This window comes from Cibotium barometz, chromosome 14 (genome assembly GCF_041138505.1).
Source record: "Cibotium barometz isolate CiBa-2024 chromosome 14, ASM4113850v1, whole genome shotgun sequence".
Taxonomy (NCBI): Eukaryota; Viridiplantae; Streptophyta; class Polypodiopsida; order Cyatheales; family Cibotiaceae; genus Cibotium; species Cibotium barometz.
Genome location: NC_141059.1, coordinates 14,114,087 through 14,141,129, shown reverse-complemented (window position 1 = coordinate 14,141,129; position 27,043 = coordinate 14,114,087). Strand labels below are relative to the sequence as shown.

The 27,043-nt window shown below is 42.3% G+C and overlaps 1 protein-coding gene across 2 annotated transcripts; it reads left to right on the top strand.

Annotated features, from left to right (window-relative positions):
* The first annotated feature begins 233 nt into the window (after positions 1-233).
* LOC147631687 (uncharacterized) lies at positions 234-15,457 on the top strand. 2 transcript variants are annotated; one of them, XM_086808202.1, is made up of 8 exons: positions 236-1,297; positions 1,567-1,927; positions 2,054-2,198; positions 2,400-2,524; positions 12,569-12,641; positions 12,772-12,871; positions 12,957-13,025; positions 13,111-15,457. In XM_086808202.1, the coding sequence occupies exons 1-8, from the start codon at positions 413-415 to the stop codon at positions 14,713-14,715; spliced, it is 3,363 nt and encodes a 1,120-aa protein (XP_086664328.1). In that variant the 5' UTR covers positions 236-412; the 3' UTR covers positions 14,716-15,457. The 2 variants fall into 2 exon arrangements, with proteins under 2 accessions (XP_086664327.1, XP_086664328.1); XM_086808201.1 differs by having other exon boundaries at positions 234-1,297; positions 1,567-2,198.
* Positions 15,458-27,043: the final 11,586 nt, after the last annotated feature.

The window sequence follows — 27,043 nt, the reverse complement described above, 5'->3', positions numbered from 1 at the left end:
TTGTGACTTGCTAAAGAGAGTTTGAATGATGTAAAATCTGATATGATGTAAAGCTTTTTTGATAATAAATATATATATCTATTGGTCCCAAAAATATTTATAATATATATATTTACTGTTCCCAAAAGAAAAAGAAAAGCGTTTTGGGGGCTCCACATTGGCCACTTTGGTGCACTAAATTTTTTTGACGGACGCACTTACTTAGGGTGCTAGCTAAACCCAAAACCTTGACATCTCTTTTAAGTTCCGCACGGCGCACAATGCCGAGCAACAGCGGCTGCAGCATCCTTCGATCTTTACCGCAGCATACGGTCGTCCCGGGGATCCTTGGATTCTCTTCATCGACAGTAGCAAGGGCTTGCTCGCGCGATTGATTTTCTGTGTGACAGAGAAAATCCATCGCTTTACAGAAATGGTGCCTCAGCAGGCATACTACGCGTTTGCTGCTAATCCTGCTCCTCCTGTGTATGGAAACCCCCCTTTCCCCCCGGGAGGGTTCGCCCAACAGCATCAAAGCCTGCCTGTGCAAGTAGACATCCCTGCGGTTGCTGCAGGGACTGCTGTGTATGGCCCGGGCGCCCAGCAAGCAGCTTATATGAGCAACGCAGCGATGGGCCCTCCGTCGTACCCTAGCAACAACAACCAGATCAGCTTCGTTCAAGGCACGGGATCCGACACTGCCTTTGCAGCTCCTCCTAACGGCAACCTGCCTGGTCAGTGGCAAGGGCAGACTATACCTCCCTGTGCCCCTCCCCAGTCATCTTATCCACCCGGCTTTGAACCCAGGCACAACAATGTTGCTATGGGGGGTCCCTCTGAACCCAGGCACAACAATGTTGGTATGTGTCGCCCCTCTGAACCTTGGCACAACAATGTTGGTCTGGAGGGCCCCTCTGAACCTTGGCACAACAATATTGCTATGGAGGGCCCCATGCCAAACCACCATTGCCATCCACATCCACATCCTCGCCCACATCACCATCACCATCAACACCCACACCCATACCCACACCCACATCCACTTTCTCAGACATCATGCCAGGGCATGCCTCAACAGGAACAGCAATACCACTACACACCCATGCCATTCTCTACTGCAGCACATGCATATCTACCAAGTCTTCAGGTCTGTGATGTGAATGGAACTGCCATCGGAGTGCCAGTGATGGGTATGCCCTCTTATATGGATGCTTCCTGGGCCGGACCACCTCCCGCAATGTTCCAGAGTCACCAATCCGCTCAATCTTGGCAGCCAAGGTATCCAGAAAATTCAGCATCAACGGAAGCTGTACCTCAGGTGGATGGTCCTAATTTTGTTTCGAATGCTTGCGTTTGTAATGTTTTATGTTCCAACCATGTTTCTGGATGGACAAGAATTGTCTCTAGCTACGGATTGAAATCTTTTAGATGTTTGATACTTCTTAGAAATGTGGTTTATGTCATGCACCTTGTTTGACCAAGTCCGCTGATTGTGTCTTAGGTTACTTGCTCACTTCAAGTATTATCCTTTTTACTTCGGTGTAGTGCCTACTCTGAACATGCATTTCTGACACTGGCATTTTACAGTCTTTCAAGAGCACGTTTGCATTTACCAAGTATTTTCGGGGGAACCATTCACAGTTGATTGCCTCACATAAGCCAGAGAGGCAGTTGTTCTCAAATGGATGGCAGCCTCGAAACACTCAAAGAATTGATCAGCCACATTCAGGACCTACTACAGATCATTTAAGACCCAATACAGGCCACCCTTGTTCATCCATTGGAGGGAACTATGCACACCTGCTGCCCCCACCTAAGCCAGAGACACAGCAGCTCTGCATAGAGGAATGTAAGCCTTCAAATGTTCAGAAGATTGTTCAGATACAGTCCGTTCCTGTTAATGGGCATTCAAGTTTGGATACAGGCAACCCATGTTCGGTTATGGAAGGTAACGATACACACTTGCTTTCGCTGCATAAAGCACAGATGCGGCCCAGTGTAAACGGAAGGCAACTTCCTATTACTTACAGGAATGATCAGCCTCAGTCTACTGAGCATCTCAAATTCTGGACAGGTCACTCTTCTCCAGATATGGAAGAGAACGGCTCCAATTGTTCAGGCAAGGCTCAAGAAACTCATGTCAATGGTCAGCAAGTGTCACAATCCTATAGATCCAGTGAATTCAGAGGGAATCTTCATAACCAAGGCATGGGAGGAAGGTGAGCTGCCAGAAACTTTCTTTGAGAAGCCTTATTGACTGTTACTTTTAGACAGTCTTTCTTTTGGCACAGCAAAGACAAGAAGGTGCAAGGAAAGCACTGTAGTAATGGTACAATGAAAGTACCAGTTTTGCTTAATCATATTTTGTATTTGCCTTGTTTATGCTTTAAGATTTCCTAATGCACATTAGCTGGTTGCAGACCAGATCGGCAGCAACTGTGGTGTGACCCATGTGAGCGTGCTTTCACGAGTTCAGTATACTATGATGCCCATTTGAATTCACATATTAAGTGTGGGGAGGAAGGGTGCACATTTGAAGCTTCAGGTAAACATTTATTCTCTCTTTCTCTCTATGTATATATATATGTGTGTGTGTGTGTGTGCGTGCTCATGTGCGTATATATATACACACATACATACATTTATTTACGCGTGCGCGCGCGCACACACACACACACACACACACACACCCACACTTTAAAAAAAAAATAGTAATGATATATTACTAGTGGGAAACCTTAGTATATGAGGTGAAAACCCACGAAGGAATATGCACTATACAATGGCAAGTCCCAAAAGGACCCATACTAGTGTTCCTTAGAAACAGTCAAAGAAAAGTGAGAAAGTCTGCAAATCAACATCTTGGCTCGCATAACAACAGTGCAGTGTCTGTTGCAAGGAGAGCTTGGAGGAGGAGAAGGTGTGTGACATATGCTGTCCGAACATGAATTGGTTCGGGCTGCTCCAAATTGTCCACTTAGCCTAGAACTGTACCTAGGAGAAGAACACAACATAAGGCCGGAGTGCAACTGTCAGCACTCCAAATATCTAGAACTGTTTTCCAAAAAAGTGCGTGGGAAATCTAATGCGCAAGCAAGCTGAAACCTTGTCCAGGAGTAGTCTGGAATGCGGACAGGTCCAAAGAAGGTGCGACACTGTCTCAATCTACGCACTACAGCGGTGGCATGACGAGACACATATACACCGCGAGTGCAAGAGCACACCCACTGGGAGAACTCCAAGCATACATCTTCAGAGGAACATGCGTTCTTTCAATGGCAAGACGCTCCACCAAATCCCTCTTAAACATTTCCTCCAATGGTTTTTGTAAGTGCCACAGTTCATTACATATAGGCGTGATCCATGGCGGTGGTTGCAGCCTCACATAAATTCTTAGTCAATATGGCATTGTCAAAGTCACGCAGCAGCAGCAACACGCACACCACCCTAGGGCATTGAGCAACATCGGTGGCTGGGCTCCCATCTCCCAACCGTTGCTCCGCCCAATAATCTAGCCGGAGGAGATATCTATGACAAGGTGCCACCACACCCTATATATGGCTCTTCGACTTTCCATGTTCTTGCATATGGAATAATCCACCACTTCCAATCATGCGACAACCCCAGAGTAGCTACGCAAATTGCCACCTTCAACACCCTTCTTCAATTTGAGCACCTCAATCAACAGAGGTTAGGACCACCCAGGACCACACAACCGAGCTCTGATACCATGTCAAAGTCACGCAGCAGGAGCGACACACACCACCCTAGGGCACTGAGCAACGTCGGTGGCTGGGCTCCCATCTCCCAACCGTTGCTCCCCCCAAAAACCCTGCCGAAGGAGATATCTATGACAAGGTGCCACCACACCCTATGTATGGCTCTTCGACTTTCCATGCTCTTGCATATGGAATAATCCACCACTTCCAATCATGCGACAACCCTAGAGTAGCTATGCAAATTGCCACCTCCAACAGGCATCCAAAGGTACCCCCAAGACTTTCTAGTCAGCCAAGTGGTAGCCGGGTATCTTTCCAACAAAACGACCAAACACCACCGCCCAGTGTGTAGTAGTCAAGTTATCAAAGCCCGAGGATTTCATCCTAACACACATGGCCACTAGCATCCGTGACCAAGGCTGCGGTTGTGCTTCGAAATCTGACAATAGAGTAGCTTTCCGTGCAAGGACATGTATATGTATGTCGAGGATGTTCAGTCCACCATGCATACGGAGAGTATATACCTTTGCCATTGGCAATAGCTCGAGTGCTTTCTTATGGTTCTTTGATTTCCAAAAGATCTCTAATATTTGCAACATAAAGGCATCAATCGGATCCCGCGGCCAAAACAGAAGAGGTAAAAAGAATTGAATACATGCAATGATTATGGATTGCACTATTCTCAAGCGCACATGTAGAGGCCAAGTGGCAAGCTACCAATAGTATAACTTCCCTTTTATTCACTGTAATATCCAGTCTGCTTGTGCATTAGCAGTAGTGTTTCATGCCAGTGGATATCCCAAGTGACGCACAATCTGTGAAGGCTCAATTATTTGCCCTGGCCATATATGAGCATGCCAAGTTTCAATTTTCATTGGCAAGAGTTTGGATTTTCTAAAATTGACTTTGAGGCCTACCGCACATGCGAAGAGGCGAACTGCTTCCATTACGGACTTGAGATCATCCGGAATATTTCTAGGCAGAAAGAAGGAATCATTTGCATATGCCTATCCCACAAATTGGTCACTTGATGGCAAAACCATCCCATGGAAAGTATGCGTGGCGAGAAGGTGATCCATATGTAAAAGTAGTGGATATGTGGCAATGGTATATAGTAATGCACTCAAGGGGCAACCTTGGCATACCAATTTGCCTAAGCTCCATGCCTCTGTGAGTTCTCCATCCACAATGCCCAATGCCCGGCTATCTTTATAAAGCCAGTAAACAATATTCCTGATTTTGCGACCACAGCCCATACGGCGCATGGTTCCGCCACAAAGTCCCATTGGATTGTGTCAAAAGGTCTTTTCAATATCTACTTGCATCGGAAGCACATCTTGTTCTGTGTATTTGACATACTCAATGAGATGTGTATTTGACATACTCAATGCCAATGTACGCATTCACAATGTTGTCCGTGATGTGTCTCTGAGGTACAAACCCATATTGCGCTGGATGCAAACCGGTATAGAGAGAGCCCTTGAAGTGGTTTTGCAACCAATTTGTATGCCACTGGCATGAGTGTTATGGGTCTCCAATCTGGAAAAGACTCACACAAGCTCTTTTTTGGAAAGAGTTTTAACATTCCGTCTTTCTAGGAGGAAGGCGATTCTCGATTTTCTCATGCAAGATTTATCATATATAGCAATGGCACTTTCAATTGATCCCAAAATTGCATGAAGAATTCCATCGTTAGTCCATCCGAGCTGAGGGCTTTCCATGTCCCCATGTCATGCAAAGCTTGCTGTAATTTTGCTTCAGCAAAGGGAATTTCCATAGTACTCACATCATCTAGGGACAGTATTGGCTGTACATGAACCAACAAGGCTTCCCTAGCGGCATGCATTTGCAACGAAGGGGGCTGCGGGGCAGCAAAGAGTGCTACAAAGTGAGCGCATATGCATCTGCAAGTTCTCGTTTTGTGGACATCCATTTTCTTGTGTCCATTTTAACCATCTTAATGTTATCTTTCTGTCGGGCATGGTGGAGTTGTTGGAAGAATTGTTTAGAGTGTTGGGTTTTATGCTGTGTATGCACCCAGAGGAGTGCTAGTGATCATCAGTAGGTTACTAGGGCACTTTTTACTTCAGTTAGTGGAGGTTTTTTCCCCCAGTTTAGTTCATTTTCACTTATATGCAGTTTATAAGTGTTTTGGTCCACCCGGCACATTTATGGCCGGACATGTGAACACTTATCCTTTAGGGGTCACTATCATGTGGCTTGTACTTTACTTTTTTCATCATTGAGATATCTACAGCAGTCGTGTTCACTCCTTCACCTTGGTTTCCACGCCTGTTTGCTTTCTGTAAACCCTAACCCTAACCCTGTTTTGTCTTCAATTGGTATCAGAGCCATTGAAGCTTTGCCTTTGCCCATTGCTGTACACATTTATCTTTATCAACTGCCCGTACATCTGACCCGTACATCATACGTACATTGCCTGCGCTCAACACTACCCGTACACCAAGCCTACGCCGCCTTCAGCTGCACGTGTGCGCCACCTGCCCGTGTCTAGTCGCCTCCAGTTGGCCTTCAGCCCGTACACCTGTGCGCCGTCAGATCTACTCTGCGCCTGCTGCCCGTACCTGGTCGCCTTCAGTCGGGTACTGCATTAGTCAGTACGCCGCCTATAACTTGAGCGCACGTGTACAGCGCACGTGTACTAGCCACCGTACGCCTACGCCTTCAGCGCCAACAGTACTACAAGTCGCCGCCTGCAGACCCGACAGTGCCTACTGTCACTTGCGCAGCCATACGCCTTCAGCGCTGACTGAACCTGCAGTACTGTGGTCGCCTCAGAATCCGTACTGTACCTGCTTGCTTACAGAGGACTGGTTTCGTAAAGTACCTGCACAGTACAACAGTCTATGAGTACATCAATCATCTCTTATCTCAGCTGGTAAGCATTACAGGTTTTGAGTTTTGGGCATTTTTATTTTTCTCCGTGAAAAATATACAGGCACAACAGGCAGTTTTTCTAGCAAGAAAAATATACAGGTTTTTAGCACAGTTTGGGTGCAGCCAATTTGGGCATTTTTGGGGCATTTTGGCATTGTGTACGCCATTTGCTGCTCTACTCAGTCATTGGTGCATTAAGCTGCACATTCAGAGGATTGAGAGTGCAGGCAGATTTGGGTGAACTGTATTCAGTGGAGTACAGTTGTTATCAGGGTTTTTGCTATTGGGTTTTTTGGTAAACAGGTACAACATTGTGCGTAAAGCATAATGGCAAATCAACAGCAAAGTGATGTATTCACATATTTGTCTAAGGAAGACAAATTGGATGGCACGCACTACTCCTTATGGAGTTTTATGCTGAAAAATGTGCTTGTGGCAAAAGGTCTTTGGGATTTTGTTAGTGGTGATGAACCACGTCCAAGTCCATTGGCTCCAGAGACTCCTCCTCAAGGGGGTGCTCGTGGACGAGGACAACAGGTACAGGCTCCAGGACTGCCATTGCCTGTTCAGAGAACAAATGCTCAAAAGACATGGGATGCCAGGGATGCACAAGCTTTGTCACTCATTGCATTGTCAGTTCAGAGGTCCATTATACCTCATATTCGTTCAGCTGGCACTTCACAGAATGCATGGGTGACTTTGGAGCAGATGTATGCTGCTCGTAATGAGGCTAGGATCTCATTTTTGAAAAGAGAGCTGGAAAATCAGAAAATGAATGAAGGAGATGATATGTCTAGCCACTTAAACAAGCTGCAGGATTTGAGAGAGCAACTCATCAATGTGGATGAGATTATTCCTGAGACACAGCTTGTGTCCACCATCTTGCACTCTTTGCCAAGATCTTACTTGGCTTTCCATACCTCTTTGAACCTCAGCATGAGGAATGCTGTTGAACCCCTCAAGTATCAGGAACTTGTTGCTCTCTTACTACAAGAGGAGCAAATGAGGAAGAATATGAATATGAACACAAATGCTGAACAAGCATTTACTACAGGTCAAAAGGGGAAAGGGAAATCTCAGCCAAAGAGTGCAAATCAAAATTCAGGTGATGGTGGTTCTTCACAGGATACCAAGAAAGGTGATGGACAGCCCAAGAAGAAGGGCAAATGTCATTACTGTAAGAAGCCAGGTCACTACATCACGGAATGTAGGAAGAGGATTGCCAAAGAGAAGGCAAAGGAAGCTGGGATGTCTGTTAATGATGCTCCTAAAGCTCCTCCAGAGACTGCTTCTTTTGTTGAGGACAGGGATTACTGTTTTTTTACATGCAGCTATGATGCCTCTTGGTCTTCACAAGCACTCAGTTTGACAGAGCATGCATGTACTTGGTGTTTTGATAGTGGTGCCTCAAAGCATATCACATCTCGCAGGGATTTGTTTAGTCATGTTGGCCCTGCCCCTGTTGGCAAAACTGTTCAGTGTGCCAACAATGCTTCATATCCAGTGTGTGGCATTGGGGAGATTCAGCTTACAGCCATTGATGGCTCCATTCTCCGCCTTACAGATGCCTTATATGTACCAGGGATAAAGAAGAATTTGTTGTCCATTTCTTCTTTAGCACATTGTGGAATGCAAGTCCACTTTGATGATGATAAATGCATGGTCAGAGACAAAGCAAATGCCTTGACCTTGATGCTTACTGGTACATTATGTCATGGACTTTATGAGTTGGATGCATTTCAGCCAGTGGATCAGTCTGCTTATCATGCATTCACTCTTACTCCAGCTATGGTTGATGCGGAGTTATGGCATGCTCGCATGGGGCATGTAAATTTTGGTAGTCTTATGCTTATGCAGCGACATAATATGTTTACAGATCTACCTCTCATGGAGAAGCCTCCAGATCACATTTGTGAAGGATGTATTTTGGGAAAAATGCACAGGTTTTCCTTCCCACGTGATCAGGCTCTAAGAGCAACTGCTAAGTTGCAACTTATACACAGTGATCTTTGTGGACCCATGCAGACGAAGTCATTAGGTGGTTGCTTTTATTTTGCAACATTTATTGATGACTTCTCTCGTATATGCTGGGTCTATCCTTTGACACAGAAATCACAGGTATATGATGCATTTTTGGCCTTTGTAGCACTTGCTGAAACAGAGTCAGGATGCAAGGTGAAGACTCTCCGTTCTGACCGAGGGGGGGAATATATGTCACATGTGCTGAATTCCTTTCTTGGGAGTAAAGGTATAAAACATCAGTATACTACTCCTTACACTCTACAGCAGAATGGGGTTGCAGAAAGGAAAAATCGGTCACTCATGGAGATGGCCAGATGTATGCTGAAGGCAAAAAGACTACCACATATCTTTTGGGTGGAAGCAGTAATGTGTGCTTGTCATATTTTAAATCGATGTCCCACAAAGGCATTGGTTTCTATTACTCCTTTTGAGGCTTGGCATGGCCGCAAGCCTTCTGTATCGCATTTTCATATCTTTGGGTGTCTTGCATATGCACACATACCCAAAGAGTTGAGGAGGAAGCTTGATGATAAAGCCACAAAATGCATTTTTGTTGGGTATAGCCGTGAGAGCAAGGGCTACAGGTTATATGACCCACTATCCAGGAAGATATTCATCAGTCGGGATGTGATTTTTGATGAAAAATCAGAATTATCCATGGCTGGTTATGAGGCAAATCAGGCTGAAAATGATGTGTTTGAAGGTCTACTACCCATGGAGTTTCATTCCATAGTTGGTGATCCAACTCATGAGGGTACTGGACAGCCAGCAAATGATGTAGGTGGTGCAGAAATTCAGCAGCCAAATGAGCCAGAAGCTGAACCAAATATGGGACAGCAGGCACCACAGGTCAGACATATACCTAGATGGTATTTGAGGACATTACAGGACAGCCATTTAGAGGGTCCTCTTGCTGGTCGTACTCGTAGGGAGACAAGGACCAATGAGCATGCACACATCATGGATTTGAATCTGGTTATGGCAGCCAGTTTACAGGATGATGATGAGCCTGATTCATTTGTGGATGCACGAGATAATGTGCATTGGAACAAAGCCATGCAGAATGAGATTGATTCTATTAAAAAAAAATCAAACATGGGATTTGGTTGATCTGCCCAAAGGCAAGAAAGCCATTGGTACTAAATGGGTCTATAAGTTGAAAAGACATGCAGATGGATCCATTGACAGGTACAAAGCCCGTCTAGTTGCAAAGGGCTATGCACAGAAGAAGGGCATTGATTATGAGGAGACATTTGCTCCTACATCCCGTATGTCGACACTTAGGTGTGTCATTGCATTGGCTGCACATCGTGGTTGGGTCGTTCACCAGTTGGACATAAAGACTGCATTCCTACATGGGGACCTCGAGGAGGAAGTTTATGTATTTCAGCCCATGGGATTTGCAGAACATGGTCATGAGGGGAAAGTATGCAGGCTGAAAAAGGCCTTGTATGGTTTGAAACAAGCTCCACGAGCTTGGTATGCAAAAATAGATGCTTTTCTACTCACTCAGGGATTTGTGAACAGTCCATCAGAGACCACTTTGTATGTGAAGAAAGAAGAGACAGATCTGCTGGTCATCAGTCTTTATGTGGATGATCTCTTGCTCATGGGATCAAATGATGACAAAATTGCAGCATTTAAAGAGATACTGCAACAGACATTTGACATGTCTGACTTGGGCCTTGTACATTACTATTTGGGCATACAGTTTGTGCAGGATAACAGAGGCATTGGGTTGTTGCAATCACGTTATGTTGCTAAACTTCTGGAGAAGTTTAAATTTCAGGATTGCAAGCCTATTAGTACTCCTATGGAGCCTGGGATGAAACTGTCACTACAAGATGACAGTGTTTCCTTTGATGCCACTACATATGCTCAGGCTGTTGGGTGCCTCATTTACTTGTGTAATACAAGGCCAGATATTCAGTATGCAGTCTCTCAGTTGAGCAGATTCATGCACAGCCCACGGTTGTCACATTGGCAAGCTGTGAAGCGTGTATTCCGTTATTTGCAGGGTACCTTGTCTCTTGGGTTGCTTTATCCTGAGGGGGGTGACATGCAGTTACATGCTTACAGTGATTCAGATTGGGCTGGTGATTTTGATACCAGACATTCCACTAGTGGGAATTGTTTCTTCCTTGGCGCTTCATGCATTTCTTGGCTAAGCAAGAAATAGACCACAGTGGCCACTTCATCTTGTGAGGCAGAGTACAGAGCAGCCTACACTACTACTGTTGAGTGTGTTTGGCTGCGTCGTCTTATGACTGATATGGCTCCTGTTCTAGCATCCGACGTTCCCGGAACGTTCCCGTTCTGTGGTAACTATGCAACATATGTCCTTGGCTAGCCCTATGGGCTGGCCCCTTTCCTATATGCAAACCCTAAATGTCTAAACAGTGATCTGGCATCCAGTATCATACCAGATACACAGAACCACTGACATCATTCCAGAGGGGGACTGGCACTGTTTCATGTGCAGGACAATGCACACCTGTCCTTGGACGCATGTGCAAGACAATGCACACCTGTCCTTGGACGATTGGAATGGAACCCTGGCTGACTCGTCCTGGCCTGGGCTCACATGGGACCAGTTTTCCATCCCAGGTCCTGCACCTTCTGTACAAATATGTCTATGTGGCATCCAAGTGCGGGATACACGTGACACTCCCACTGGTGATCAAAGAGGAGTAGAAAGATGAATACTGAGAGGTCAGATGAGACAACGAAGTGATGGCCATGTTCTCTGAAGATATCTCCTTCCTAGCTTGAAGAACCTCCTACTGAAGAGCCTGGAGTTTGTTGGCAAAAGAACCCCCAACTCCACGACTGGAAATACTAGTCGGCCAGCAGAAAAGTGGCAGTTGGCCAACAGTACAGTAGTCAGCCAGCAACAGGAGAAGTCAGCCTGAAGTAGACAGCCCCCATGCCTAGAAAAACAGGAGAAACATGGAAAAAATGGAGAAAAGTCCTGGGCAGGCACACCCACAACAAAGACCCTCACAGCGTAATATGTACAGACAGGAAATGACTGCTAACAAACATGTCCATGAGCATCGGGGTTAAATGATACACATGTCAGTGCATTTGGCATTTGCTCGGTAACTCTAGGCAACTTAATGCTCCAGATGATGTCAAGTAGGCATATTCTTTTGCATTCTATCTAGGCACAAATGTCACCAATTTGTTGATGGAACTAGGTCATTGAGACCACACTTATTTATCCAAAGTGGAATCACATTTGATACGAGGTTTTTCTCAGCTGGAAGTTCATTTTTGCTTCTACTACATCCATTCTGAGGCAAAGCTGCCAATTTAGGATTTTGCCAAATTTTCCAAAACTAGAGGTACTTGCATTTTGATGTTTGGCTGAGATGTAATGTGACAAACCTCATTTGACTAATTGACCTGCACTGTGGAGTTTGTTTACTTTCCGTGGTTTGTGTTGATAACAGGCTAGCTTGACATAACCATTTCTTTTCGATTGTGAACGTGTGTTTTTGGTGTGCGTGAGTTCCACAAAAAGTGGGTTTCTCTTTGTTGTGGGTAATTTGAAATTTAGGGCTTTTTACATGAAAAAGAGGACACAGACAAATTGCTAGAAAAAGAGGTCCTAAGTAGAAGGCGAATCTTAAGATATCTGCTAAGAGGTATTTTAAATTCTTCTGTTGTCTTGAGTTTTAGTAGCTTGAATCCTTTGAGTATCTTACACGTCCACAAGTGTGGGAAATGGTATGCATTGGAACTCCCATACCAAGGTATTATGAAAGGATTTAAAAAAAATAGATTTTTGTCTTTTGTAAACGTGGTAAAAAATCAGCTGGACAAATCTAGCATTGAAAGTTTCTCGAATTTGAAGATCAATCAATAAACTACTTCGTTATAGTGTTGCTGATATAAAGTGGAGAGTATTCGATGCTTATAAGAGGCTGTACCTTCTGATGCTAAAGGAAAAATTGTTAAGGAGCACAAGGCAGTTGAACATGGCAAGGCTAGTCCTTCAAAAACATTTGTAGGTCACAGGTAAGTCCATTTCTACATTTAGCATCTCAAATTAGAAAGCCTATAAGGCATATAAGTAAACATTCAGAGTAGCTCTGTAATTAGCTGCCTTATTTTGATGCGTTTGACATGCTGCAATCACCCCTTTTAGGGCTTTGGCTTTGCGATCCATGGAAAACAAAGAGGAGGAAACACACTGGCGAGAAGAGTGGAAAAACAACTATCCAACTTCTGCAAACATTCTGTGTAAGGTATAAGGATCAGCTGTGCAGGGACTTGGAATATGTGTACAATGTGTGGAGCAGCTGTGCTTATTTCCTGCATGGCAACTTACAGGTTGAAGAAAAGAAAAAGAGGGAAGCCAAGGGAGAGTTCTTTGATGAAGAATCACAAAAGCGTTGCCAGGTAGTTTGAATTTTCAAGAAGCGAAGGGCTCACAGCCATGTATTTTGGTGTCAAAATAATTGCTCATTGATTTTTTTTCTTGCAGCACATGGGAGATGTTGCTAGGCAGAAAGAGCTGGGCTTTGAAGCGGCTGAGATCCCTGCGTACTATTTTGCCGAACATCACGACAACCGTCAAAGACCAAGCAGATTTGACAGAAACATTGAGCTTAAAGAACAGGGCATGGTTGAAAATGCGATTGCAATCACGGATGGCAGAGCTTTAGAGGATGACTTAGAGGGGAAGAATTTGGTTGGGAATAAGAGGACTTGCGATGGCTCCGAGATGTCACATGAAATCGCTGAGATGGAACCAATCAAAGTCACTCCACTCCAGGAAGAACCTTTAGGGAAGGTGTCAAAATTGGAGAATGACATCCAAGATACAGAGTTACAGCATACTTCATGCAGTGGTGAAATGGATAATCAGAATAATACTGACAAAGTGCCCAACAGACATGGCCACAACAGAAAAGGTTCTGGCAGTGCGTTTCTCCCCAGGCATAAATGCCGAAAACAACATTCTGATTCGGACACCACTAATGCACGGCAGTGGCCAATGCTATTGTCCAAGCTACTAGATTATGACATTCAAAAAGAGAATAGCTATGTTCTTCAGTGTTGCAGATTCATTGTAAACAATTCCTTCTTACAACAATGGTCACCTGCTGCTTTGAAACATCTTGAATGGATAGAAGTGGGAGAGCCTCTTAGTGTGAATGGTTTATCTGCTGATGGGATGCATGCAACTACATTGTCGGATCCTGCAACTGGGAAAGAGATGCATACCCTGTTAGACTCAGAGGACACTGCAACTGGGAAAGAGATGCATACATTGTTGGACTCAGAGGACTCTGCGAATGGGAAAGAGAGAGAGTGTGTTTTCAAAACAAAAGAAACAAGCTGGGAAGTAAGCAAGCCCCCCTTTGCAAATACCAAGGATTCATGTGATGTTGATGGACTGATTGAAGACGCACCACATGCATCTGTGCTGCTTTTACAGGAGTTCACACATAAGAAAGAGGGACGAGACCTGATCTTAGAAGAACAGCCCAGTAGGAATGGGAGTCAGTGTTGCCATGAAAATGATCTGGGATTGGTAGATTCTAAAACTAAATTTACTTCTCAGAAGAAATCCACTGTGGACAGACTTGCCAGTGGTGCACACCCAGCCATCCTCTCGGAGGCGCACAACACGCAGAACAAATCCATTGTGGACAGGCTTGCCAGTGTAATGCACCCGTCTGTCCTCTTGGAGAGTCAGAGTTTACAGAATGAAAAAGAGGTACAAGCTTTTTGCTTATGGAGACAGTTCGATGGTGATGATAATGAGTATCTTCAAAAGAACACTGCAAGGCAGGTGGCTGCTAAACACTATGACAGCACTAGGGAGCCATTTAGCACCAATGGTTTGATTGTGGATGGGAAACATGCACCTATACTATTAAACTTACAGGACTCGGAGACACAAGGCCCTGTTTCTTTCTCATGGGAACAATCAAACACACATATTCACTCATCCTACCATGACATGGATGCAGGAGGAATAGCTTCTGGAATCAGTGACAGTAAAGAAGATGATGAAGATGATATTTCTCAATACATGAATTTTGATGTAACTGGTACAGATTCTGGAAGTTGTTATGATTGAAATTCTACGTTGCAGGAGTGGAAGCATTTTGTCTAGCTGGCAAGCCTTTCCTTAGATCGATTCTTGGATTCAGAAAGCCGACGAATAGCTGTATGTTTGTAAAAAGTCATACAATCAAGCAGTGCTGTCTCAAGCATTCCACACAAGACCCACGTCGTTTTGTCGAAGGCCAATTTGTTGGGAGGCAAATGTGTGCAGGAAGGAATTGCTAGCCATGCTTGTAGTTTTCCTTCTGATTTTGAGCTCCTCATGGAAAAGGATTTGACTTTGTTTGAGCCTCTTTAGGGGAACATGGAAGCATCAAATACCTTGATTTGGATTCTGAACAGGGTCAGATATTATGAATCATGATCGCAAATCTACGCTATCACGAGGTGACAATAGAACAGTATACCGTCTCACAGCACACAATACATTATGCTAGGGATGGTTCACTTTACTTTTCAGGATTTTCCTCCATGAAAACAACAAACCATTCATGTAAAAAGTGGTTGTCTTGCATTGCATGCAACTTAAGTTGTTTGTATTGCCCTGCTTTGGTCAGGTGTTAGTAAAGTCTTGTATAGTTGGATTTCTGTGACACACCCAAAAAAAACATTTATTGGTTTTACCTGGATTCCTTCAGGTATGTCACTATCAATTGTCTACGCATCGATGAAGTGAGAATGGACTCAGTATCTGGTAAGCTTCTTCGTACCGCACATGGGTGAAATGTGTGATTTTGGAAGATCACTTACTCTCATGGATGTTTTGCTTTGTTTATCACTCATTCATAATGCTGCATGACAAGTGACGGAGAGTGATTAGTAAGCATTTAAGCATCTCTTGTTTGGACGACAGGGTATAACTCAAAAGACATCCACCTCTCTCTCTCTCTCTCTCTCTCTCTCTCTCACACACACACACACACACACACAGCAAACCCTGAGGGTGCATTTGCTACATTGTGAAGGAGACCGATTTAACACACACTCAAAATATGTCAATACATCAAAAAAAATTCAAGATGGACTTTTATTTATACGCTGTTGCAATATGCACTAAAAATCAGCTTCAAGAATGCAGAACCATCCCTAACAAGCATTGTTGGTTAGTTTACGAATCTTGAAGGAAATGTATTTTGCCAATGGTTGAGCCTTGAAGTTATGGAAACAGCAACAATATATTTATAAGCCTTGGTTGAATATTCTGCCATTAATTTCTCACCACCGTGCTCCACAGGGTAAAGGGGACTTTGAAGATGGCCTACCGACATAAAATGCCAAAATAGAATTAGGAGCAACACACACACACACACACACATAATCACTACTAGAGCTGGAACAAAGAAACCTCATCCCATTATGTACGTTGACCTAAATCAGTGGGGGGTCGATGAGAAAATATCCCGTGATCCTACTCCCTCATAAAAAAGAAGTGCGCTTTGCTTGTGCAAATCTTGATGGTTCTTGTGTATTCTAGCCATGTGGCCACCAAAGTGCGAAGAGTATTCCCCCTAGATAGTACAACTGCATTGTGTGTCGTATATTTGGGCTATATTGGCAATGATATCCCAGGATGTATCAATCCTCCATAGAGGTGGTGTATATTGTGTGTGAGGAAATATCCACCAATAGCATGCAATGTTGGGCCATAAGAGTGAACAATATCTTCCTAGATAGTGCAAATGCATTGAGTATCGTGTATTTGCCAAGTTGTGATATTGGCAATGATCTCCCAAGAAGTATCAATCTTCTACAGAGGTGGTGTATACTGTGCATGAGGAATATCCACTGATAGCATGCAACGTTGGGCCACCCCTTTGCATATCATTATGGTTGTGTCAAAAACCAGATTGAGTGAGCCAAACAATAACACCCAAGTATGATGGTATATCTCCTCAATTTGCTCATAAGTTCAGCTATAGAGGCCAAAATTCTATGAATAGCTTTACTTCTCCATATGCAACGTTATATTGTCTCAAAAGCTATTAGGCATCTGGGCAGAAGGGGTCTGCAACAAAAATTAATGGGGAGGCCACCAGTAAGCATAACCAAAAGAATTGGGGGATTTGGCTCCTCTTGTACGAGTGCCAAAGTTTGTGCTAAAATATCTTTTGAGTCAATGGGGTAATGTCATTACTCTCTTTAGTGTGCATTGGTGTGAACACAACTGGGATGGATGACCTCTCGGGACTTGACCCCTTACCTAATTTTTAACATGGTATTAGAGCCATGGGTTGAAGTGTAACCTTTGAGCCACTAGAGAAGCTAAGTTAAGTCTATGAGCTAAGAAAAACATAGACAAATTCAATCTCTAAGCTAAGAAAACGTGACAAGTTGGCACCAAGGAGGAGAAAAGTGGTGCCAAGCGTAGCACTAGGAGATTTCCACAAAATGGATAGAGTGGAGGGCCTCCATCGCCTTAAGGTTTTGGGGTCTAGATGGCTAGACGAACTTGTGGAAACCTTGAGTTAAGTGCGCATTAGTGTGAACACAATTGAAATGGGTGACTTCTTAGGAATTGGTTCCTCACTCAATTTTCAATAATCTTGTGGTACTACAGGTGCTGGTATAATGCAAAGGGAAGGAAAAGGTAGATCAACCTTTTGTGGTTGATCTGTCAACATGCCACTCTTATGTGGATGGTGACTCTAGTGGCTCCAAGTAGAGCCTTGATGAGGATCTTGGCATTTTGTTAGTGGTTACTCTTGGTGCACGGAGAACATAGGCTATTTTGAGAACATCAGGCAGTGATTCAGGTGTACGCAGGTCTACTTGGGTTAGATATCCTATTGATAGGTTGAGATATGATGGATATATAATCTATCACTATGCTTACATGGTTAAAGCAATATAGGAAATAGAGTCCACTTGTTTGGAGTAGACACTTGGAAATTAGAAATGGGAAGATGCCATGGATGAGGAGATGCAACATTGGATACAAATGAAACATGGAAATTAGTGTCTTTGCCTAAGGATAAGAAGGCAATTGGACGTAAGTGGGTGAGCAAGGTCAAGCATAACTCAGATGGATTTGTGAACATGTATAAGACAAGATTAGTTGCCAAGGATTATACGCATGCATATGGCATTGACTATTAGGAAACATGCCAGAATGGCAAGCATGAGCGTTGTGATTGCTATGAATGCAGCGAAGGGTTGGTCTTTACACTAGATGGATGTAAAGATATGTTTTTTCATGGTGATTTGCAAGAAGAAGTTTACATGATGAGAGCGATCCGTATCTATGCAAGTTACGTAAAGCCTTGTATGGTTTGAAGTAGGCACGTAGAGCATGGCCAAACAAAATCGGGGAGTATTTTATTGCCATTGGATTTAAAATACCCAATGCAGTTTTTTCACTTTATGTTAAGAAAAAGATAGATAGAGGGATCATGTTGTTAGTCATTTATATGGACGACTTGATTATCACAGGTGATAGTGATGCGGACACACATGATGTCAGGATGCTTTTGAAGCAGAAGTTTGAGATAAAAGACTTGGGTGAGTTGTGTTTTTTTCTTGGTATAGAGGTGGTGAGATCACCTAATGGCATTTTGTTGTTATAGACGCAGTAGGATTGGATCTATAATCCTATTATTTCAGTGCCTATACATAGTGGGTGTTAAGCACTACTACTAGAGACTCCTACACAGCCGATATTGGCCGTTCGATAACTTTAAATCAATTTAGTCGATATCAACAGAAATGCCAGTTTTCACTTAAAAGAATCTTGTAATGTATTATTTTGTGTGTGATCATCGCTTGTTTATAAAGGTGCGCCACATGATCCTAGGTTGAGAGTGCTAGGTTTAGAATTGGTGTTTACACTAGTTAGAGTGGCCAAATGAACCCGAGGACCAGACTTTTAACTTTGGCCATCCAAGTGTGTGAACCCTAGAGATCACCTACAAAACCTAAAATGTAACTCCCACCACTCATTCTCTTATGCATTATCTAGTGTGCTCTTCTCTACTCTCTTGCATCCTTACCTCTTGTTCGTGAGCTCTTGTGTGCCCACATATTGTTGTGTGAGTGAGTGAGGATCGAGTTACGAAGAGCGTGTGGAGATAAGGACAATGGATCGAGCTCCGGAGTGCTCTTCACAACCAGGCTTCCTGTAAGAATCTTGAATACGAGCAATCTGAGGTGAGTGACACACCACGAACCCATTTATGTGAGCTAGCTATAGCATAATAGTTGTTGATTCGAGCTTGTGTGTGCTCTCACCAGTGGAGGAGAAAAGTCCCCATGATGTTGTGAGTGCAGCCTACGCCTTGTAGTGCAAGGAGCCTCCATAAGTGGCACCGCTTCAAGGGAAAAAGCTCCACAGCAGTTGAATGCTTGCATTCGGTTCAAATTTCTATTTTTTGCTTAATTAGAGAAGAAGAAAGCTATGAAAACCATCAATTTTATTTTATTTTCTTGTTATTTCTTCAATTTTGCTTGCATTTCTATTTCTCCCTCTTGCTACCTTTTGACACTCCTTGATTTTCACTTCTTTCGACACCCTAAACCTTAAATTTCATGCAAATTTTTAAACTTTTTTGTTATTTGTTGTTATGCTTATTTTTTTTAATTTTGTAAATAAAAAATAATAAATTGGGCTTTAAATTAAAGGAATTAGGTGAAATAGACTTTAAAATTGGTTTCGAAACACATAGGATCTATCCCAATTTGGACTCGGTAGATTTAGAAATTAGGTTAGAAACAACGTTTTGGGGTAGGGTTTGCAAGCATAATTATTTTTATGTTTTGCAGGTTTTTTTTAATGTTTTTGCATTAATGTAAATAATGCGAATTAGCCTAACTTAATCCATCTATAATGTTGTCCACACAAGTTGTATGTCTTTTGGTGGACCGCATTTAGTGCATGCAAGCTTTAGTCCCAAGTCGAAAAGGGAATTTTAAAGAACTCCAAAAACCTTGACCATCCCTTTTCGAGTAGTTGTGGTAAGACCGAAAACCGTAAGTCACAAACCAAAAACTGTAAACTGTAAACCACAAACCGTAAACCGTAAACTACGAAAGTACAAAGTAAAAAGTTAAAAAAGTTAAAAAAAAGGAAAAAAGAAAAAAGGAAAAAAGAAAAAAGGAAAAAGGAAAAAGGTAAAGCTCGTGGCCACAAAAGATAAAAATTAAAAAATAAGATCTTTTTAAAAGCACGCACAAGTTTGCCTATTGTAGCTTTTAGAATGTTGTGATCATTTTGATGCACTTGATATAAAACCAAAACTTTTTATATTTTTTCGTAGTTAAGGGATCTAACTATAGGAAACCCTCTGGTTAGCCTTAAAAAAATGCATGTAAAACCCTTCCTAAAGCGTTTTGAATTGTCTGAAACCCACTTTGAACAAGTTTCTCTAACACTAAAAAAATAAAAAATATTTTTTTTGCCATTCTATTCCTTACCCGCGTGACGAGTCTTAAGTCACATAAACCTGCGGTCTAGACGTGTATTAGAGGCATAAGTGCGTCTATCGAGCTAGGTGCATACCAGCCTACACTGGACCTTTGGTCGGAACCCAATTTAGCATTGTATAAGGACTTACACAATAGGGCCAATGATACTTCGTTACACTCAATGTTGCAGATCTGTTCACGAAAGCGTTGCCTGGAGAGAAGTTTGAAGCTGTTTGAAGTCAAAGCCCCATACAAATAAAATCAATAGCTTGTACAAAGGAGGAGCTATCTCTCTGCATAAAAAAGAATAAACCGATGATAGTAGCCGACATGGTCCATGAATCTCTAGACTCCCTTGTAGTTTGTTGGTGGGGGTAATTCCAAGATGACCTTGATTTTTCTCTCATCAGTGGAAATCCCATTTTTGGACACTATATGCCCAAGAATAACTCCATGCTTTACCCAAAATTGGCATTTGTAATAAGGGTTTAAGGATATCCGATAAAATTGACACCTTTCAAACACCCTTTTTAGGCACACTAGGTGAGCTTTCCAAGATGAATGAATACACAAATTGTCCAAGAAAGCTTCAAGAAACTTTCTTAAGAAGTCCTTAAAAGCAGTATTCATAAGTCTTTGGAATGTGGCTGGTGCATTGGTTAGACCAAATGGCATAACTCTATAATCATGCACACCATGCTCAGTGATAAAAGATGTTTTGGCTTAGTCCTGAAGTGCAATCGAAATTTGATTGTAGCCTGAGTATCCATCCAAAAAGCTATAAGCATCCTTGCCCACAACTTATTCAAGCACATGTTCTCAATATGGTAAGGGGTAGTGATCTCTACGCATAGCAGTATTCACTTTCTTGAGATTGACACACTCCAAGTTTTACATTCTTCTTGGGCATAACCATGGTGAGATCCTTCTAAGTGTTCAATATCATAGATAAATCCACACTCATTCGTTTATCAATCTCTTCCTTAACAATGCTTGCATATTTGGGATTCATCGGATAGGGTTGTTGTTGGACTAGATTAGCATTTGGTACCATGGGGATGGTGTGTTGTACCACCTCTGCAGGGACTCCCTTCATATCATGGTATGTCTACGCAAAGCAATCCCTATACTCTTTGAGGAGAGCAATAAGCTCAACCTCCTCTTCCCTGGTGAAGTCTTTAGCAATGTAAACTAGCTTAGAATCTTCACCAGATTTTGCCAAGTCTATCTCCTTCACTTCAGCAGGTCCATCATAGGCTCTGCTCTCCTCACTCGTAGATCTTCGTTTTGCATTTTCAAATACTAACTTACAATCCCCTACGGTGTATGATTTGTAATGCTTCGGTACCAAGCATAAGTTAGGTTCTCGTTCTTTCTCTTTCTTAGTTGCCTTGACAGCCTTAGCCTTAGCCTCTTGTTCCTTTTGGGCTAACACATGGTTTTGGTTACTTCGGGTCGAACGACTAAGTTTGGGTTGACTAAAAACTTCCACCTGAGCTATATCAATTGGGGGTGGTCTACAATACATGACTTTTTGTAACTCTTCTTCTCGATTGTCTATAAACTTTTAATGAATGTCTACTACAGCACCAATGTATTATAGCCATTGGATCATGGTTGTTCTTTCTTGCAATCTCCTGTGCGTGTTTATCTTATAACACTTTCGTTCGTCTTGTTTCTTCAGTTTCTTTTGCTTTGGTGAGAAGCTTCTTTATCTAATTCTGTTTCTATTTCACTTGTCTGAATTTTCCTGGGTACTCCCCCGTGTTGGCTTTGGTTCTGTTTCCATCTCATTTCTAGACTCCTCCCAAGAGATGTAAGAGTTAGAAGTGTACGAATCAAAGTCTTCTTCCCATGTAGATTCAAGCTCACTATTCTCCATGATCCCCTTGTTGTCTGAGTACATGGCACTCATCATTCGTAATGGTACAACTTCACCTATGACCTTCAATTGGGATGGTCCTTGTTTTGTATCGGTTTCCTTCCTGCATGTGAAGCAATATTGTGATAGAACAGAATTGATGGTGGTATTCGATTGATTGTCGAAAAGTCCACCACTACCCATAGGATGTACATGACTAGTCACAAGGTCTACTCTAAGGTTTGAATCATCGAACTGTAAGTAGACATGGTTCCTTGCCCAATCATGAACCATTTTAGCTTCACACATAAACGGTCTTCCTAGGATCATCTCATAAGAGTCTAGTTGTTTGGAGAAATCCATCACGACGATGAAGGTATGCTTCACCTAATGTTTCAGCACCTTGATCCTAGGATATCGTAACATCTCAATAGGTTTCACAATTGTTCCATCCGCCATCTTGATAACAATGTCATAGACGAGGTTTCCCTATCTTTTCCCAACACTTTTTAGTGATTAAACTCATTGCTGCACCACCATCTAGGACTCCCATTGCTATGATTCCCTTGACAGTGTGAGGACGGAGAGGGTTGCATTAGTCTCATCACTCTCAAAGTATTGTCCTAGTTTATTCAATGGTATTTTGACCATAGACTTGGTGTCGTCCTCATCCATTTGAGGCTTTGGTGTAGTCTCATAGGAAGGATGTCGTTTATGGATGTCTGCAAAGGGCGGTAGCCCCACATTAAGTTCCCCATTAAGAAGAGCTTTCAATGCGACAAAGAGTTCAGGGTCTTTACACAGACATGCAATAATTGTGGTCTCCATTTTTGAAACCATGAAATCCATCAACTTAGGGATGTCCAATGGAGTATTTGTCACCTCTCTACCATACAAGAATACTAGTGAGATTGGAATTTCCACTCCTTGAATGGGTTCAGGGTTCTCATACTCAAACATTCTCCTAAAGAGTTCAGAATCCATGCTTGGGATAGGTGAGTTCTCATTGACCTCAAGGATGACACTAGGTATATCCAATGGTTTATGGGTTACGAGACGGGCTTTACGTTGTTTGGATGAACAATGTCAAAGATGTTTACTAGCTCCCCCTGAGTATTTGAGCTCATGAAGTTGTTCCAATTCTCTTACTGGGTCAGGGTATGAACCAAGTTTCTCTTTGTTTGGTTTCTTAAGGACCTACATTCTTTCCTTTTTGGTCTCCTTAGATTTTCTTTGAGTGTCTCTGGTTTTCTCAGAACCAGCTTGTGTGTCCACTGAATTGGAATCCTCATCATCAATATCATTCATTTTGACTGGTTTGTCAGGTGTTCCCAAGTTCACTCATACCATTTTCTTACTTTTGTCGCCTTTTATGGAATTTTTTCTTCTATGGCTCCTCTTCTTTTTGGATCCTGCTACTACTATTGAAGTAGCCTGGCTTTTTTTTTTTTTCCACAACAGGTGTATTTTGAGCCATAAGTTTAATTATTGCATTCATAGGTGGGTTAAGGTTTCTCAAAATTTTGATCACCCACTCCAATCATGTTGAGAGGTGTGATGGTAGGACCATTCTGCTTATTTGTAACTACCATTAAGAGCTCTATGCATGCATAGCGAACCAAAAAAATCACAAAACCCTAAAATCCCTAATCCCTAAAGAGCCATAAAAATATAATAGTAAAATGAAGATCTTACCTCAAAAAGCTAGAGTTGTGAGTTATTGACTTGAATAAACCTTTAAAAATACCAACAAGAAAGTTAGTAAGTACACTTTATTTTAACATATTAGCAAGCAAGAGACTAAGTGAAAGAGGAGAAAGAGAAGAAGAGGAAAACAAGGTGAGTTTCTTTAACCTATTCCTAATGCATAAATGATTGAAAGCTAGTGGTTTATGTTGCCCTAACCCTAGCTTTTACATAGAAAGCATAATAGAGAGTTTTGATGGAGAGCTCTCCATCAAAGCTCTCTATTAGCACTCCTATGCATAGAGCTAGGGTTAGGGAAGCGAAAGGAAAGAGAGGGGAAGGGAAAGAATAGAGAGCTATGTTGAAGCTTTCCATGAAAGCTTAGAAAACAAGAAAGCATTGAAGCTTTCTATGAAAGCTTGGGAGAAAGAAAGAAAGAAAGGAGAGAGGCACTTACCTTGAGAGGGAGAAAGAAAGAAAGAAAGAAAGATTTTATTAACGTCTTCCAAAAGACCGAACTCGGCCTATGAGACAAATCGGAGTACCTGTATGGGGTATCCTCTGTCATCCCAACAAAATGAAAAAGTACTGAATAAAAAAGCTGAGCTTTGATGAAAGAGGTGGAAGGACTTGGTGGGAGGAAGTGCTACGGAAGTCGTCGTCCTAGCATGTGCAATAAAGAGAGGTAGGTAGAAAGATATCCCATCAGCGGCGGCAATTTAGGCAGGAGTCTTAGTTTCCAGGTCACTATCCGGTAGTGAAATTTTGCTACTAACTTCGCTATTGGCCAGTAAAATTTCGCTGCTGTAAATGTTGCCTAGCAACGAAACGCTAGGCAATTTTCTATCTGCTAGTTCTAAATAGGTCATGTATTTTTATACTAACACATAATCACTTTTGAATTAGTTTCAAATGTTTGACAGTGATCAAGGGCTAGAAGTTGGTTCCAAAGCATGTTGAGAGAAAAAATTTGTTGTATGTGTGATCGATGCAAGAGCCAATATATACGACGTCATATAACAATTGAGCATATCCATACATATGGGCTTCATGAGGTATTGGCATGACTAAGTGCGAATGATGACATGGAGGAGAACTATATGAGAGTATTATACAACATGCCACACCATTCAGTGACATCAAGCTAATTGTGCAAAAAGGTTGAGCGGCTTCATAGGGAACGCATGGCTGAGAATCATCTTCACCAACCAATGAATGAGGTGCCTCCACCATTGCCACATGAGGAGGAAGAGGATCTCATCATGGAAGACATGGTGAATGACTTCTTTGAACGGGAAGTCATAGATGAAAAAGAGCAAGCTCCAATGTTACAAGAGAAGGAAACCTTGCATATAGAGGCTCCCCTCAAAATCTATTATCGGACTCACAAGATGGGTCTCGTAAAATGCTCTCTATGCTAGGTATGGATTATATAAAAATACACGCATGTCCCAATGATTGCATACTATTTAGAGAGGTTAATAAAGATGAAACACAATGTCTACAATGTAGAGAGAGCCGCTATAGGGATGATTTTCAAGGGGACAAAATTCTCCGAAAGATATTAAGACACTTGCCTATCGTTCCTCGCATCCAACACATGTTTAAATGTAAGGGGAATGCAGAAATCATAACATGACATGCTACTCATCACTCAATCGATGGCATTATGAGGATCGTAGCTGATTCACTGACATGTGGAGCATCAATGGCTAGATTTTAAAGATGAGCCCCGTCACTTACGTCTTCTCTTGGGCATAGATGGTGTTAACCCATTTGGCTTCAAGTCCACATCATGGTCTACTTGGCCTATTATATTGGTGAATTAAAACCTCCCTCCATGGGCGGCAATCAAGAAAGTTCATATCATGCTTGTTCTCCTTATACCAAGCAACTATAAGGTAGCGAACATGGATGGGTACCACGAGACTTTTATTGAGGAGCTTGAGACACGATGGTGAGGTATCAAAGTGCATGATGTCTCAAGGCCAATAAATAAGCGTGAGGTGGAGATGAAAGGAGTTTTACTTTGGACGATGCATAACTATCCCTTGTTCTCGGAGTACTTAGGTACATACTTAGACTAGATAACTTTAAACTTTAAGTTTATATCTCTACCTCTCAATCATTTCAATTTTAAAATAGGTTTGGCAACCTCCCGACATCATGCATGTCTGATTTGTGGACCATCACTTGTTTTGGAAAGGCCCTCTACACTAAAGAAGATGGTATATAAAAAACATTATCGATTTCTCCCTCCTTCACATCCTAAGTATGTGTCACATGATGTCTCACCACTTGTGAGATGAGAGGTAGAGATTGGTTTGAGGCATGGAGAAGAACCCCTAATCCACCACCCGCCGATGGCATGTATAGACACTCCCATCTTCTTTCGACTTCCATATTCCTAGAACAATTCTCACTAGCCGATTGCATCTTGTGGTGCATTTGATTGATGAAGTGGCACTTTGTGGTGTTTTTCATGTTCAATGGATGTTTTTTCTTGAAAGGTTCATGAAAACCTTAAAGAACTTTGTAGGAAAAAGAGCAAGGCTAGAAGCAAGCATGGCAAAGGGATGGCTGATGCAAGAGTCTCTTATGTATATCTCAAAAGGTCTCTCTCGCATAGATCCTTCCATGCCACGATTATGGAGAAATGAGGAGGATGCCCAAATAATCACTAATATGCCACAAGGAAAAGGAAGGCAACGAATATTGGATGAAGCATTATGCCAAAAGGGGAACACATTCTACATTCTAAATAGCCCCATTATGGAGAAGTGGATTGGGAGATACAAGGATGCAATCAATAGACGAAAGGATGAGAGAAGAGCTTTCAGAAGAGCAAATAGACGCTTGCCATTCCCGCCCACCTTAGAACCTCTACCAAATGTGATCAATATAGAATGTCTTCATATGGCAGTATCAATGGCATCAGAAAATGAAGAGATCATCACAAGAGAAGAGCATGAGTATGCACGAGGATATGACCCTCAAGTATTTATATTCTTCATCTCTATCTCATGCTTCGATCGTTATATAAGGCTTGTTAAATACACTATACTAAATGTCATGCTTTTGTTTAATGTTAGTACAAACTATATAATGTAATGTGATCAGAGGGAAGGCACTTTCGCATAGAGCATGTGGATTTTAAAAGAAACACATTTTATTATGGTGTGATGGTAATTTTTGAGCAAGAAAGTCGAGCTAGTAGACATGATACCAATGTCATAAAGGATAATCTTAACTATTGTGGAACTATTCAAGATATTCTTAAGGTTGGGTTTAGAGCATTTAGTCTATTCATCTTTGATGTCAAATGGTTCAAGTGATATATAGAGGTGTTTATGCAACCGTAAAGAAACATCCAAATGGGTTCTCTCAAATTGATTCT